The 15,519-nt window shown below is 53.6% G+C and overlaps 1 protein-coding gene across 1 annotated transcript in view; it reads left to right on the top strand.

Annotated features, from left to right (window-relative positions):
• Nucleotides 1-10,157, top strand: part of dpm1 (dolichyl-phosphate mannosyltransferase subunit 1, catalytic) — a 30,756-nt gene extending 20,599 nt beyond the window's left edge. The window contains exons 3-9 of the mRNA XM_080496056.1: nt 4,815-4,848; nt 4,933-5,009; nt 5,113-5,138; nt 5,259-5,354; nt 5,439-5,507; nt 8,070-8,184; nt 9,537-10,157. Of these exons, the coding sequence (XP_080352182.1) occupies nt 4,815-4,848; nt 4,933-5,009; nt 5,113-5,138; nt 5,259-5,354; nt 5,439-5,507; nt 8,070-8,184; nt 9,537-9,641 (522 nt within the window). The 3' untranslated portion in view covers nt 9,642-10,157. The remainder of the gene's footprint in view (nt 1-4,814; nt 4,849-4,932; nt 5,010-5,112; nt 5,139-5,258; nt 5,355-5,438; nt 5,508-8,069; nt 8,185-9,536) is intronic.
• Nucleotides 10,158-15,519: the final 5,362 nt, after the last annotated feature.

The following is a 15,519-nucleotide window of genomic DNA, read 5'->3' as shown; positions in this document are numbered from 1 at the left end:
TGGGGGGTTGGCTGGGGGTGTGGGCTGGGGGGTTGGCTGGGGGGTTGGTTGAGGGTGTGGGCTTGGGGGTTGGCTGGGGGTGTTGGCTGGGGGTTGGTTGAGGGTGTGGGCTGGGGGTTGGCTGGGGGGTTGGTTGAGGGTGTGGGCTGGGGGGTTGGCTGGGGGGTTGGTTGAGGGTGTGGGCTGGGGGGTTGGCTGGGGGTTGGCTGGGGGTGTGGGCTGGGGGGTTGGTTGAGGGTGTGGGCTTGGGGTTGGCTGGGGGTGTGGGCTGGAGGGTTGGTTGAGGGTTGGTTGAGGGTGTGGGCTGGAGGGTTGGCTGGGGGGTTGGCTGGGGGGTTGGTTGGGGGTGTGGGCTGGAGGGTTGGTTGAGGGTGTGGGCTGGAGGGTTGGCTGGGGGGTTGGCTGGGGGTGTGGGCTGGAGGGTTGGCTGGGGGGGTTGGCTGGGGGGTTGGTTGAGGGTGTGGGCTGGGGGTTGGCTGGGGGGTTGGCTGGGGGTGTGGCCTGGGGGGTTGGCTGGGGGGGTTGTTTGAGGGTGTGGGCTGGAGGATTGGTTGAGGGTGTGGGCTGGGGGTTGGCTGGGGGGTTGGCTGGGGGTGTGGGCTGGAGGGTTGGCTGGGGGGGTTGGCTGGGGGGTTGGTTGAGGGTGTGGGCTGGGGGTTGGCTGGGGGGTTGGCTGGGGGTGTGGCCTGGGGGGTTGGCTGGGGGGGTTGTTTGAGGGTGTGGGCTGGAGGATTGGCTGGGGGTGTGGGCTGGAGGGTTGGCTGGGGGGGTTGGTTGAGGGTGTGGGCTGGAGGGTTGGCTGGGGGTGTGGGCTGGGGGTGTGGGCTGGGGGGTTGGCTGGGGGTGTGGGCTGGGGGGTTGGCTGGGGGTTGGCTGGGGGGTTGGCTGGGGGGTTGGTTGAGGGTGTGGGCTGGGGGTGTGGGCTTGGGGTTGGCTGGGGGGTTGGCTGGGGGGTTGGTTGAGGGTGTGGGCTGGGGGTGTGGGCTGGGGGTTGGTTGGGGGTGTGGGCTGGGGGTTGGCTGGGGGGTTGGCTGGGGGTGTGGGCTGGGGGGTTGGCTGGGGGGTTGGTTGAGGGTGTGGGCTGGGGGGTTGGCTGGGGGTGTGGGCTGGGGGGTTGGTTGAGGGTGTGGGCTGGGGGGTTGGTTGAGAGTGTGGGCTTGGGGGTTGGCTGGGGGGTTGGCTGGGGGTGTGGGCTGGGGGTTGGCTGGGGGGTTGGTTGAGGGTGTGGGCTGGGGGGTTGGCTGGGGGTGTGGGCTGGGGGGTTGGTTGAGGGTGTGGGCTGGGGGGTTGGTTGAGAGTGTGGGCTTGGGGGTTGGCTGGGGGGTTGGTTGAGGGTGTGGGCTGGGGGTTGGCTGGGGGGTTGGCTGGGGGTGTGGGCTGGGGGGTTGGCTGGGGGGTTGGTTGAGGGTGTGGGCTGGGGGGTTGGCTGGGGGTGTGGGCTGGGGGGTTGGTTGAGGGTGTGGGCTTGGGGGTTGGTTGAGGGTGTGGGCTTGGGGGTTGGCTGGGGGTGTTGGCTGGGGGTTGGTTGAGGGTGTGGGCTGGAGGGTTGGCTGGGGGGTTGGTTGAGGGTGTGGGCTGGGGGTTGGCTGGGGGGTTGGCTGGGGGTGTGGGCTGGGGGGTTGGCTGGGGGGTTGGTTGAGGGTGTGGGCTGGGGGTTGGCTGGGGGGTTGGCTGGGGGTGTGGGCTGGGGGTTGGCTGGGGGGTTGGTTGAGGGTGTGGGCTGGGGGGTTGGCTGGGGGGTTGGTTGAGGGTGTGGGCTGGGGGTTGGCTGGGGGGTTGGCTGGGGGTGTGGGCTGGGGGTTGGCTGGGGGGTTGGTTGAGGGTGTGGGCTGGAGGGTTGGCTGGGGGTGGGGTCACCCCTGGTAAAGAAGGTGTGTAGCACGTCTCTCTCCAGCCATGGTGACTCCAGCATCCAGTGATGGTTCTTCCTGTCCCACACCTTGTTCATGCTCTTACTCTGAAACTTGTTCTCTTCTAATCCACTGCTGCTTCACTTCCTGTTACCTGCTGCTGGACTCTGCAGCTCACGCTGGGCGCCATCTTTACTGACGCCTTCTTTTGGGTCCGATTGACTTCAGTGGTGATCCGGGACTTGTTGTTCTTCACTTCTTATGGAAACTACAGGAGTTGCTGTAGTTTGTCGTGCAGTCATGCAGGACATCCCAGTCTGTAGTTTGTTAAGCAGTCATGCAGTACATCCCAGTCTGTAGTTTGTCGTGCAGTCATGCAGTACTTCCCAGTCTGTAGTTTGTCGTGCAGTCATGCAGTACATCCCAGTCTGTAGTTTGTCGTGCAGTCATGCAGTACTTCCCAGTCTGTAGTTTGTTGTGCAGTCATGCAGTACATCCCAGTCTGTAGTTTGTCGTGCAGTCATGCAGTACATCCCAGTCTGTAGTTTGTCGTGCAGTCATGCAGTACTTCCCAGTCTGTAGTTTGTTGTGCAGTCATGCAGTACTTCCCAGTCTGTAGTTTGTTGTGCAGTCATGCAGTACATCCCAGTCTGTAGTTTGTTAAGCAGTCATGCAGTACATCCCAGTCTGTAGTTTGTTGTGCAGTCATGCAGGACATCCCAGTCTGTAGTTTGTTAAGCAGTCATGCAGTACATCCCAGTCTGTAGTTTGTCGTGCAGTCATGCAGTACATCCCAGTCTGTAGTTTGTCGTGCAGTCATGCAGTACTTCCCAGTCTGTAGTTTGTTGTGCAGTCATGCAGTACTTCCCAGTCTGTAGTTTGTTGTGCAGTCATGCAGTACATCCCAGTCTGTAGTTTGTCGTGCAGTCATGCAGTACATCCCAGTCTGTAGTTTGTTGTGCAGTCATGCAGTACATCCCAGTCTGTAGTTTGTCGTGCAGTCATGCAGTACATCCCAGTCTGTAGTTTGTTGTGCAGTCATGCAGTACATCCCAGTCTGTAGTTTGTTGTGCAGTCATGCAGTAACTCGCCATATTCTTCCTGGTAACTCCTGGTAACTCGCCGTATTCTTCCTGGTAACTCACCATATTCTTCCTGGTAACTCCTGGTAACTCACCGTATTCTTCCTGGTAACTCCTGGTAACTCTCCGTATTCTTCCTGGTAACTCGCCGTATTCTTCCTGGTAACTCGCCATATTCTTCCTGGTAACTCGCCATATTCTTCCTGGTAACTCCTGGTAACTCCGTATTCTTCCTGGTAACTCTCCGTATTCTTCCTGGTAACTCCTGGTAACTCGCCGTATTCTTCCTGGTAACTCACCGTATTCTTCCTGGTAACTCCTGGTAACTCACCGTATTCTTCCTGGTAACTCCTGGTAACTCTCCGTATTCTTCCTGGTAACTCCGTATTCTTCCTGGTAACTCTCTGTATTCTTCCTGGTAACTCACCGTATTCTTCCTGGTAACGCTCCGTATTCTTCCTGGTAACTCACCGTATTCTTCCTGGTAACTCTCCGTGTTCTTCCTGGTAACTCTCCGTGTTCTTCCTGGTAACTCACCGTATTCTTCCTGGTAACTCACCGTATTCTTCCTGGTAACTCACCGTATTCTTCCTGGTAACTCTCCGTGTTCTTCCTGGTAACTCGCCGTATTCTTCCTGGTAACTCGCCGTATTCTTCCTGGTAACTCTCCGTATTCTTCCTGGTAACTCGCCGTATTCTTCCTGGTAACTCGCCGTATTCTTCCTGGTAACTCACCATATTCTTCCTGGTAACTCCTGGTAACTCACCGTATTCTTCCTGGTAACTCCTGGTAACTCTCCGTATTCTTCCTGGTAACTCCTGGTAACTCTCCGTATTCTTCCTGGTAACTCTCCGTATTCTTCCTGGTAACTCACCGTATTCTTCCTGGTAACTCTCCGTATTCTTCCTGGTAACTCTCCGTATTCTTCCTGGTAACTCACCGTATTCTTCCTGGTAACTCTCCGTATTCTTCCTGGTAACTCTCCGTATTCTTCCTGGTAACTCACCGTATTCTTCCTGGTAACTCACCGTATTCTTCCTGGTAACTCCTGGTAACTCTCCGTATTCTTCCTGGTAACTCTCCGTATTATTCCTGGTAACTCTCCGTATTCTTCCTGGTAACTCGCCGTATTCTTCCTGGTAACTCCTGGTAACTCTCCGTATTCTTCCTGGTAACTCTCCGTATTATTCCTGGTAACTCTCCGTATTCTTCCTGGTAACTCGCCGTATTCTTCCTGGTAACTCCTGGTAACTCTCCGTATTCTTCCTGGTAACTCGCCGTATTCTTCCTGGTAACTCGCCGTATTCTTCCTGCTAACTCTCCGTATTCTTCCTGGTAACTCGCCGTATTCTTCCTGGTAACTCACCGTATTCTTCCTGGTAACTCGCCGTATTCTTCCCCATGTGCCCTTGTAGTTGTGATGTTGCGCAGCTTTTCACTAGTTGTGTTGGATAAGCCGGTTTAATGAGTCCTTTACGGTGGAGGGTTGAGGGGCAGTAACAGCCAGTAACAACCAGTAACAGCCAGTAACAACCAGTAACAACCAGTAACAGCCACAACAGCCAGTAGCTAACGGTGAAACACACCAAGCAGTGTCACTCTTCATGTTTGTGTTGGTTGAAGATGGTGGAATAATTTTGTCCCACTTGAACTTTTGGTGAACTCATATTGTTGCGTTCTCTGCAGATGTCTTTTCTGATCAACATTTGATGGGTGAAATCTGAATAATCTTCATATTATTGAGCCTTTGTACTTTTATGATATGAACAATATTGTTTTTATTGAAAAAATTTTGTATTTTTTCAATATCAAATTTGAGGAAAGTCCTAATAGTGTGTGTCTATAAATTGCCCAGCTGTAGTAATGTGTTCTCTTTTTCAGCTTCTTCGACCGAGGGCAAAGAAATTAGGACTCGGTGAGATGAAAGCTATTTAAGAAAGAGACCGAGAGAGACGTGGAACAGATTCTGTCAGCTAATCTCCTCCGTCTACTTCCAAAGGAACGGCCTACATCCACGGCATGAAGCACGCTACTGGGAACTTCATCATCATCATGGATGCAGATCTTTCCCATCATGTGACTGAAGCATTCACATACATATATGCTCATTTGATTTATAACTGAGGCTTTATGTCAAATCTGAAAACATTTTCTTCTTGTTTTCTATTTTCCATTTCAGCCCAAGTTTATTCCAGAATTTATTGCGTAAGTGCTGTAAAATGTTCTTTCTGTCTAGACTTTGTGTTGTTGACAGATTTAGGAGTTCATATCAATGTGTTGTAGTGAGTGTAGTGACAGTGTGGATGTGTTTGTCTCTGTGACCAGGAAGCAGAGAGAAGGTGATTACGACGTGGTGTCTGGGACTCGTTACCGGGGCAACGGCGGCGTCTACGGCTGGGACCTGCGCAGGAAGCTCATCAGGTAGCCGACACCTTCTGGACGGTCCGTGCAGAGAACAGGAGATGTTTCATTTTCTATCCTTCCCCTCTTTGCTCCTTTTCCCAGTCGGGGGGCCAACTTCCTGACTCAGGTGTTGTTGAGACCTGGAGCCTCAGACCTCACAGGAAGCTTCAGGTAAACTCAGGAGACTGTCCTCTACTTCTCCACTCGTCATTGTTGACTGTATTTTGACCCTTGGATGACGCCAATATGCCAAATCACACTCAGAGGTACTTTACAGTAAGTGCTTTACAGTGTTGCAGCTGTTCTCCAGATGTGTCGTCGTGTTGGTTGTGGCTGCATTTATTTAACATAGTTGTTCAGGAGGATTTCCTCAAAATGGTAATGTATGGTGGAAGATTATTTCTCCCTTACTTCCATAGATTTCAACGTTCTTCCACCAAAGCTGAAGTCGCTGGTCTCTGTTGAGGTGGGGGCTGAGCTGAGCCCCCACTGGAAAGCAAGGAAATGCTGCTGTTGTTGTTGTTGTTTGGCTCGGCAAATGTATTTATAGAGCACCATTGGAACACAGGTGGATTCAGTGCTTTAAAAAGAAATAAAAGACATATATTAAAAGAAGTGACAGAAAGCAATGAAGGACGTTAATCTGTTTGTCTTATCGAGATGTCTTCAAAGATGAACTCTGGCTCTCCGTGCGAGGATGCTGGTTCACTACTCACCGGATAAATCACCGTGGTAACGAAGGTTGAACCTGCTCCGGAACAGGTTCTGTTGTCAATAAGAGGCCAGAGCTCCGCCTCCTGACCAATCAGATCTCTGGGAAAATGACCCAGCCGTTCTTCAACGATGGTGATTGGTGTTCAGCGCTGAGAGGCAGCGGAGAAGAGCGGACACATTCATTCATTGGTCTTTCTGACATAATGAGTCAATCCTGGTCACTGAGGCTTTGATGTCTTTGTTCTTGACTTGTCCAAAGTCTGTTTTTCTCCACGAGGGTGGATCTGGAATCATGACGTTCACGATCTCACCTGACGGAACTGCAGAAACAGGAAGTTATGGACTGGAACTTAGATTAATATTCCAACACAAAACATTCACAAGCCTCAAAGCAAGTGGAGGTCCAATCACAACTAAAGACTAGCAGTGAGGGTTTGTGGCGTAGTAAAGTGAAAGTGAGTGAGGGCAGTGCAGTGTGTCCATGAACACTGCTGATACAGTCCAGTCCTACAATGTGGTGCAGTGGGAGTGTCCAGGCTGCAGCAGCACTGCTGCTCCAGGGTTTTACCACTGGAAACGTCTACCATGGGAACACGTTTCTCCTCCGTCCCAGAACTCTGGTGGACACATGCTGCACCACGCTGCATGAACATGAACATGTCCCACACCCAACAGGAAGTCGGCCATTTTGTGTTCTGCGTGACATTTCTTTTAAAAAGAGAGGGCTTCCTCGGGGGGAAGAGGCCCGCCCTTTGGCCAGTAGTATACAGGAGGCCTTCCTGACGGAAATATCAAAATAAAGTCCAGGGCTAACGCTAGCCCTAGCCATGGCAGCCCGCTGGAAGTCTGACGGTTCGCCACCAAACAGGAAGTGATGTGTAACCTTGCTCTACATGCTGCATTCTGCCTGAAACTTGATCTCCAGCACATCTATATGCCAATACCCAGTCAGACATAGCGCCCCCTGCAGGCAACAGGAAGTTGAAGCAATTCTAATTTCAGGCCAAATCATTCAGTCAGTGGGAAAGAGGCTTTGGCGAGGAGGAGAAGTGGTGTTTGTGTGGAACAGGCAGCAATAAGCAACTGGTGATTTACCACAAAGCTGCAGCAGGGAAGAGTCCAGTATATCAGGTAGGAGTGGATGAAGGTGGGCTTTAGCACCAGGTCTCCTTCACCCCTCAGGAAGTAGTTTATCAGGTAGTGGATGAAGGTGGGCTTTAGCACCAGGTCTCCTTCACCCCTCAGGAAGTAGTTTATCAGGTAGTGGATGAAGGTGGGCTTTAGCACCAGGTCTCCTTCACCCCTCAGGAAGTAGTTTATCAGGTAGTGGATGAAGGTGGGCTTTAGCGCCAGGTCTCCTTCACCCCTCAGGAAATAGTTTATCAGGTAGTGGATGGCCTGGAGGAGCTGGACACTGGCTGTCTGGAGCCACGGAGCCTCCTGACTGACTGCTGGGGGCCTGGAGCCTCCTGACTGACTGCCGGGGGCCTGGAGGAGCTGTCTGGAGCCACGGAGCCTCCTGACTGACTGCCGGGGGCCTGGAGCCTCCTGACTGACTGCTGGGGGCCTGGAGGAGCTGTCTGGAGCCACGGAGCCTCCTGACTGACTGCCGGGGGCCTGGAGCCTCCTGACTGACTGCTGGGGGCCTGGAGGAGCTGTCTGGAGCCACGGAGCCTCCTGACTGACTGCTGGGGGCCTGGAGCCTCCTGACTGACTGCCGGGGGCCTGGAGGAGCTGTCTGGAGCCACGGAGCCTCCTGACTGACTGCTGGGGGCCTGGAGCCTCCTGACTGACTGCTGGGGGCCTGGAGCCTCCTGACTGACTGCCGGGGGCCTGGAGCCTCCTGACTGACTGCCGGGGGCCTGGAGGAGCTGGACACTGGCTGTCTGGAGCCACAGAGCCTCCTGACTGACTGCTGGGGGCCTGGAGCCTCCTGACTGACTGCCGGGGGCCTGGAGGAGCTGGACTGGCTGTCTGGAGCCACGGAGCCTCCTCACACTGACTGTTGTTGTGCTGCAGGTTGTATAAGAAGCAGGTGTTGGAGAGTCTGGTTGAGCGATGCGTGTCCAAAGGCTACGTGTTCCAGATGGAGATGATCGTCCGGGCCAGACAGCTCCACTACACCGTGGGCGAGGTGAGGCCTCAGGTTTCTTTAACGTGTATTTTCAGCTCAATGACTTGTGACATTGAACTTGCCTTTTGAGTCACAGGTGTATAAGTAATGCATCTCTTCACCAACATGTTTTCATGGTTGCCTGGCAACAGGAAGTCCCAGGTCTTTGATTGACAGCATCAGAAATGTCTCAACTGCTGCTTTTCCATCACTTCTACCACCAATACCAGTGAAGCAAAAACTAATCGATCCAGCAACAAAATACCAGTGACAATCAAATTAGAGATGCACTGATAGCACTTTGTGAAGTTACTCCACTGGAATCCACACGGAAGACGTGTAGTCATTTGGGACCCAGTTGTCGTTGTTGATGTCCAACAGGTTATCAAGACCTTCCTGGAGGAGATTCAGCGAGACTCCTGGAAAGTGTATTTCCAGCTTGAGACTGTGCTTGGTTGACCTCCCCCCCCCCCCCCCCCCCCCACACTGAGGAGGGGTCGTGTCACAGCATCTCCAGTCACACTGGAAACACTATCAACCATCAGTTTCATAATGTCATTCAGACTCTTCTGGTGGCTTCAACACTTTGTTTGAAGAAGTGGATTTTTGGGGGCTGAATCGGTCAAATGTTGATATTTTCAGTTGAAATCCCAGAAATCCAAAGATGACATCAGTTGGTGAAACATAAATTATAAAGTACAAACTCAGTTTTTTCTTTTCTTATTTTATTTGTGACGTGTGGGTACAGGATGTGATTTCCATTGATTACACGTAGTTGATGTTAAATAAAATGGGCAGTGAATGCTGCACGTAGGCATTAAGTATTCATTCATTCATTTTTACATCACGTTCATCTGCTTGTTTAAACATGTTATTTTGGTCATCTTTACATTATTTTGTGTTTCTGGCTTGAGATAATTAAGGCTACTCAATGGATTCAGAGTTTTAATAGGTTAATTGCACATTTCTTTCATGTGAAGTCGTAGAGCGTGAAGGTCTAGTGCAGTGAAACACCAGAATCCTACTGGTCTTTAGCAGTACTGTGTGTATTAGTACATTGGCTCTACATTGTGTGTACTGCGAACTATGTACAACTACTCACTAAACATTCCAAATGAAGTGTCACCTCCCCGTTGAAGAGTTGTGCTTTCTCATGACGCTCAATACACCCGACAAACATTTTCCTCCTTGAGAGAAACAACATGGGTCTGAACGGGTCTGATGTGGTTTTGAAAAGTGAACTTGTCCTTCCACACTTTGACATTAAGAAAAATGAAATCACACTTTATGCCTTCATTTACTTCCACTAGAACATGTGTGAAGGTTTTCCTGCAGAACCAATAACTAACCCTGTCGTGTCGTCGTGACAACAGGTTCCCATTTCCTTTGTGGATCGGCTTTATGGAGAGTCCAAGCTGGGAGGCAGCGAGATTCTGTCCTTTGCTAAAGGGCTGCTGACGCTGTTCGCCTCCACGTGATCAGAGCAATGACTTGTGGCTTCAATGCTCCATCAGGGAGGTGGAGCTTCTCCGTCACATCAGACCACAGGTCACTCAGGAGCTCATCACGTTGCGATGGAAGACAGTCGTCTTCATCAGGGACGTCCAACGTAGTCCTCAGAGGTCTGGGACGGGACAGTTCAGTCTTCTCACTCATAGAATGTAATTCCCCCACTAATGTTCCAGGTTTAACCATATTAGAGCTTGATAACAACCTGAAATGTTCTTTAGAAGAATATATGTAACTGGTCAATAATGTAACACAAAACATTTTTTCTAGAATGTTTTAAATAAAACTTGTTACATGTTGCTTCCATTATTGCGTTATGGGCCAATATTATATCCCCTATTAGTGTCTTGATGTGTGCATTAAGAGATGTATTGCTTAATGTACATTGTACCATAATTCCCTGTATATGAACACTTTGACTCAACACTGAAAGAATGAGAACGTCCTCCCTGGACACACCAAGCTGAACAACATGGATACAATGAATAAACTGATGTAGAAATGTGTTTATGCTGAAATGTGTTAATGCTAAAAAGGGACCCTGAACAATAATCACTTCATTTTCTATAGCTGTTAAAAGATGTGTGTGGAGGGGAGGGGAGGAGGGGAGGGGAGAGGGGAGGGGAGGAGAGGGGAGGGGAGGGGAGGAGGGGAGGGGAGAGGGGAGGGGAGGGGGGGAGGGGAGGGGAGGAGGGGAGGGGAGGAGAGGGGAGAGGAGAGGAAAGACAGAGAAAGACTTGGTGAGGAGAAACATACAATACCCTTGTTAGTGCTACATTTTTTTTAATACAATAATCACACTGATCTAAATAATTTCCAGCTGCCATGAGATCAAACCAGCCTGAACGACAACAGAGCAAAAACCTAAATAATCACAACAATGGTAGCAAAAACAAAAGGACACAAAACAAAGAAAAAAACAGGATTTTGATAATTGACAGAACAAAAGCAGAAAATAAGAAAAATCATCAGCAAATCTCATCAATGAGGAGTGGAAGTGTGTGTGTGTGTGTGTGGTTTGTCCTCTGGATGTGAATGGAACTATTGTGTGGGGGGGCCCTCAGTAGCACCTCGGGGGCCGAGGCCACCAGGGCTGGATGGCACCACTCCGGTACCCAGCAGCCCCCTGGACCCGGGGAGGCCCCGACAAACCCCCCCGGAGAGCCACGCCCCAGGCACCAGATGGAGAGTGCAGAGAGGGACCCCCCCCCCCCCCCCCCCCCAGGCCAGAGGGGCCCACAGGAGAAGGATAAAGGGCGCAGAGCCCCAGGCCCCGACCCGAGCCTCCAAGCCGGGACTGGCCAGTACAGGGCCCCCAGGCCACGCGGGCAGGGAGCCCCCCCGACCCCGGGGACCAAACCCCCCCAAACCCGGTGGGACAGAGAGGGCCCCAGCCGCCGAGCCCCAGACCAGGAAGAGCGAAGGCCCAGCCGGGCCCGGCTGGAGGACATCCACCCTCCAACCCCCAGGAGCCCCAATGCCCCAGGACCCGGACAGGAAGGTGAGGTGGAGCAGGTTGTTGGTCTGGGTGGAGCAGGTTGTTGGTGAGGTGGAGCAGGTTGTTGGTCTGGGTGGAGCAGGTTGTTGGTAGGGTGGAGCAGGTTGTTGGTGAGGTGGAGCAGGTTGTTGGTGAGGTGGAGCAGGTTGTTGGTCTGGGTGGAGCAGGTTGTTGGTGAGGTGGAGCAGGTTGTTGGTCTGGGTGGAGCAGGTTGTTGGTGAGGTGGAGCAGGTTGTTGGTCTGGGTGGAGCAGGTTGTTGGTAGGGTGGAGCAGGTTGTTGGTGAGGTGGAGCAGGTTGTTGGTGAGGTGGAGCAGGTTGTTGGTCTGGGTGGAGCAGGTTGTTGGTGAGGTGGAGCAGGTTGTTGGTGAGGTGGAGCAGGTTGTTGGTCTGGGTGGAGCAGGTTGTTGGTAGGGTGGAGCAGGTTGTTGGTGAGGTGGAGCAGGTTGTTGGTGAGGTGGAGCAGGTTGTTGGTCTGGGTGGAGCAGGTTGTTGGTGAGGTGGAGCAGGTTGTTGGTCTGGGTGGAGCAGGTTGTTGGTGAGGTGGAGCAGGTTGTTGGTCTGGTGGAGCAGGTTGTTGGTGAGGTGGAGCAGGTTGTTGGTCTGGGTGGAGCAGGTTGTTGGTCTGGGTGGAGCAGGTTGTTGGTGAGGTGGAGCAGGTTGTTGGTCTGGGTGGAGCAGGTTGTTGGTGAGGTGGAGCAGGTTGTTGGTCTGGGTGGAGCAGGTTGTTGGTGAGGTGGAGCAGGTTGTTGGTGAGGTGGAGCAGGTTGTTGGTCTGGTGGAGCAGGTTGTTGGTCTGGGTGGAGCAGGTTGTTGGTGAGGTGGAGCAGGTTGTTGGTCTGGGTGGAGCAGGTTGTTGGTCTGGGTGGAGCAGGTTGTTGGTGAGGTGGAGCAGGTTGTTGGTCTGGGTGGAGCAGGTTGTTGGTGAGGTGGAGCAGGTTGTTGGTCTGGTGGAGCAGGTTGTTGGTCTGGGTGGAGCAGGTTGTTGGTGAGGTGGAGCAGGTTGTTGGTCTGGGTGGAGCAGGTTGTTGGTGAGGTGGAGCAGGTTGTTGGTCTGGGTGGAGCAGGTTGTTGGTGAGGTGGAGCAGGTTGTTGGTCTGGGTGGAGCAGGTTGTTGGTGAGGTGGAGCAGGTTGTTGGTGAGGTGGAGCAGGTTGTTGGTCTGGTGGAGAAGGTTGTTGGTCTGGGTGGAGCAGGTTGTTGGTGAGGTGGAGCAGGTTGTTGGTCTGGGTGGAGCAGGTTGTTGGTGAGGTGGAGCAGGTTGTTGGTCTGGGTGGAGCAGGTTGTTGGTCTGGGTGGAGCAGGTTGTTGGTGAGGTGGAGCAGGTTGTTGGTCTGGGTGGAGCAGGTTGTTGGTGAGGTGGAGCAGGTTGTTGGTCTGGGTGGAGCAGGTTGTTGGTGAGGTGGAGCAGGTTGTTGGTCTGGGTGGAGCAGGTTGTTGGTGAGGTGGAGCAGGTTGTTGGTCTGGGTGGAGCAGGTTGTTGGTCTGGGTGGAGCAGGTTGTTGGTGAGGTGGAGCAGGTTGTTGGTCTGGGTGGAGCAGGTTGTTGGTGAGGTGGAGCAGGTTGTTGGTGAGGTGGAGCAGGTTGTTGGTCTGGGTGGAGCAGGTTGTTGGTGAGGTGGAGCAGGTTGTTGGTCTGGTGGAGCAGGTTGTTGGTCTGGGTGGAGCAGGTTGTTGGTGAGGTGGAGCAGGTTGTTGGTCTGGGTGGAGCAGGTTGTTGGTCTGGGTGGAGCAGGTTGTTGGTGAGGTGGAGCAGGTTGTTGGTCTGGGTGGAGCAGGTTGTTGGTGAGGTGGAGCAGGTTGTTGGTCTGGGTGGAGCAGGTTGTTGGTGAGGTGGAGCAGGTTGTTGGTCTGGGTGGAGCAGGTTGTTGGTGAGGTGGAGCAGGTTGTTGGTCTGGGTGGAGCAGGTTGTTGGTGAGGTGGAGCAGGTTGTTGGTCTGGGTGGAGCAGGTTGTTGGTGAGGTGGAGCAGGTTGTTGGTCTGGTGGAGCAGGTTGTTGGTCTGGGTGGAGCAGGTTGTTGGTGAGGTGGAGCAGGTTGTTGGTCTGGGTGGAGCAGGTTGTTGGTCTGGGTGGAGCAGGTTGTTGGTGAGGTGGAGCAGGTTGTTGGTGAGGTGGAGCAGGTTGTTGTTGAGGTGGAGCAGGTTGTTGGTCTGGTGGAGCAGGTTGTTGGTCTGGGTGGAGCAGGTTGTTGGTGAGGTGGAGCAGGTTGTTGGTCTGGGTGGAGCAGGTTGTTGGTGAGGTGGAGCAGGTTGTTGGTGAGGTGGAGCAGGTTGTTGGTCTGGGTGGAGCAGGTTGTTGGTGAGGTGGAGCAGGTTGTTGGTCTGGGTGGAGCAGGTTGTTGGAGAGGTGGAGCAGGTTGTTGGTGAGGTGGAGCAGGTTGTTGGTCTGGTGGAGCAGGTTGTTGGTCTGGGTGGAGCAGGTTGTTGGTGAGGTGGAGCAGGTTGTTGGTGAGGTGGAGCAGGTTGTTGGTCTGGGTGGAGCAGGTTGTTGGTCTGGGTGGAGCAGGTTGTTGGTGAGGTGGAGCAGGTTGTTGGTCTGGGTGGAGCAGGTTGTTGGTGAGGTGGAGCAGGTTGTTGGTCTGGTGGAGCAGGTTGTTGATCTGGGTGGAGCAGGTTGTTGGTCTGCGTGGAGCAGGTTGTTGGTGAGGTGGAGCAGGTTGTTGGTCTGGTGGAGCAGGTTGTTGATCTGGGTGGAGCAGGTTGTTGGTGAGGTGGAGCAGGTTGTTGGTGAGGTGGAGCAGGTTGTTGGTCTGGGTGGAGCAGGTTGTTGGTGAGGTGGAGCAGGTTGTTGGTCTGCGTGGAGCAGGTTGTTGGTGAGGTGGAGCAGGTTGTTGGTGAGGTGGAGCAGGTTGTTGGTCTGGGTGGAGCAGGTTGTTGGTAGGGTGGAGCAGGTTGTTGGTGAGGTGGAGCAGGTTGTTGGTGAGGTGGAGCAGGTTGTTGGTCTGGGTGGAGCAGGTTGTTGGTGAGGTGGAGCAGGTTGTTGGTCTGGGTGGAGCAGGTTGTTGGTGAGGTGGAGCAGGTTGTTGGTCTGGGTGGAGCAGGTTGTTGGTGAGGTGGAGCAGGTTGTTGGTCTGGGTGGAGCAGGTTGTTGGTGAGGTGGAGCAGGTTGTTGGTGAGGTGGAGCAGGTTGTTGGTCTGGGTGGAGCAGGTTGTTGGTGAGGTGGAGCAGGTTGTTGGTGAGGTGGAGCAGGTTGTTGGTCTGGGTGGAGCAGGTTGTTGGTGAGGTGGAGCAGGTTGTTGGTGAGGTGGAGCAGGTTGTTGGTCTGGGTGGAGCAGGTTGTTGGTGAGGTGGAGCAGGTTGTTGGTCTGCGTGGAGCAGGTTGTTTATGAGGTGGAGCAGGTTGTTGGTCTGGTGGAGTAGGTTGTTGGTGAGGTGGAGCAGTTTGTTGGTCTGGGTGGAGCAGGTTGTTGGTGAGGTGGAGCAGGTTGTTGGTGAGGTGGAGCAGGTTGTTGGTCTGGGTGGAGCAGGTTGTTGGTGAGGTGGAGAAGGTTGTTGGTCTGGGTGGAGCAGGTTGTTGGTGAGGTGGAGCAGGTTGTTGGTGAGGTGGAGCAGGTTGTTGGTCTGGGTGGAGCAGGTTGTTGGTGAGGTGGAGCAGGTTGTTGGTCTGGGTGGAGCAGGTTGTTGGTCTGGGTGGAGCAGGTTGTTGGTGAGGTGGAGCAGGTTGTTGGTCTGCGTGGAGCAGGTTGTTGGTGAGGTGGAGCAGGTTGTTGGTCTGGTGGAGCAGGTTGTTGATCTGGGTGGAGCAGGCTGTTGGTGAGGTGGAGCAGGTTGTTGGTGAGGTGGAGCAGGTTGTTGGTCTGGGTGGAGCAGGTTGTTGGTCTGGGTGGAGCAGGTTGTTGGTGAGGTGGAGCAGGTTGTTGGTCTGCGTGGAGCAGGTTGTTGGTGAGGTGGAGCAGGTTGTTGGTCTGGTGGAGCAGGTTGTTGGTGAGGTGGAGCAGGTTGTTGGTCTGGGTGGAGCAGGTTGTTGGTGAGGTGGAGCTGGTTGTTGGTCTGGGTGGAGCCGGTTGTTGGTCTGGGTGGAGCAGGTTGTTGGTGAGGTGGAGCAGGTTGTTGGTCTGCGTGGAGCAGGTTGTTGGTGAGGTGGAGCAGGTTGTTGGTCTGGTGGAGCAGGTTGTTGATCTGGGTGGAGCAGGTTGTTGGTGAGGTGGAGCAGGTTGTTGGTGAGGTGGAGCAGGTTGTTGGTCTGGGTGGAGCAGGTTGTTGGTGAGGTGGAGCAGGTTGTTGGTCTGGGTGGAGCAGGTTGTTGGTCTGGGTGGAGCAGGTTGTTGGTGAGGTGGAGCAGGTTGTTGGTCTGCGTGGAGCAGGTTGTTGGTGAGGTGGAGCAGGTTGTTGGTCTGGTGGAGCAGGTTGT

Source organism: Blennius ocellaris, assembly GCF_963422515.1.
Source record: "Blennius ocellaris genome assembly, chromosome: 5".
In the NCBI taxonomy this organism is placed as follows: Eukaryota; Metazoa; Chordata; class Actinopteri; order Blenniiformes; family Blenniidae; genus Blennius; species Blennius ocellaris.
This window is presented reverse-complemented; position numbering and strand designations above follow the sequence as displayed.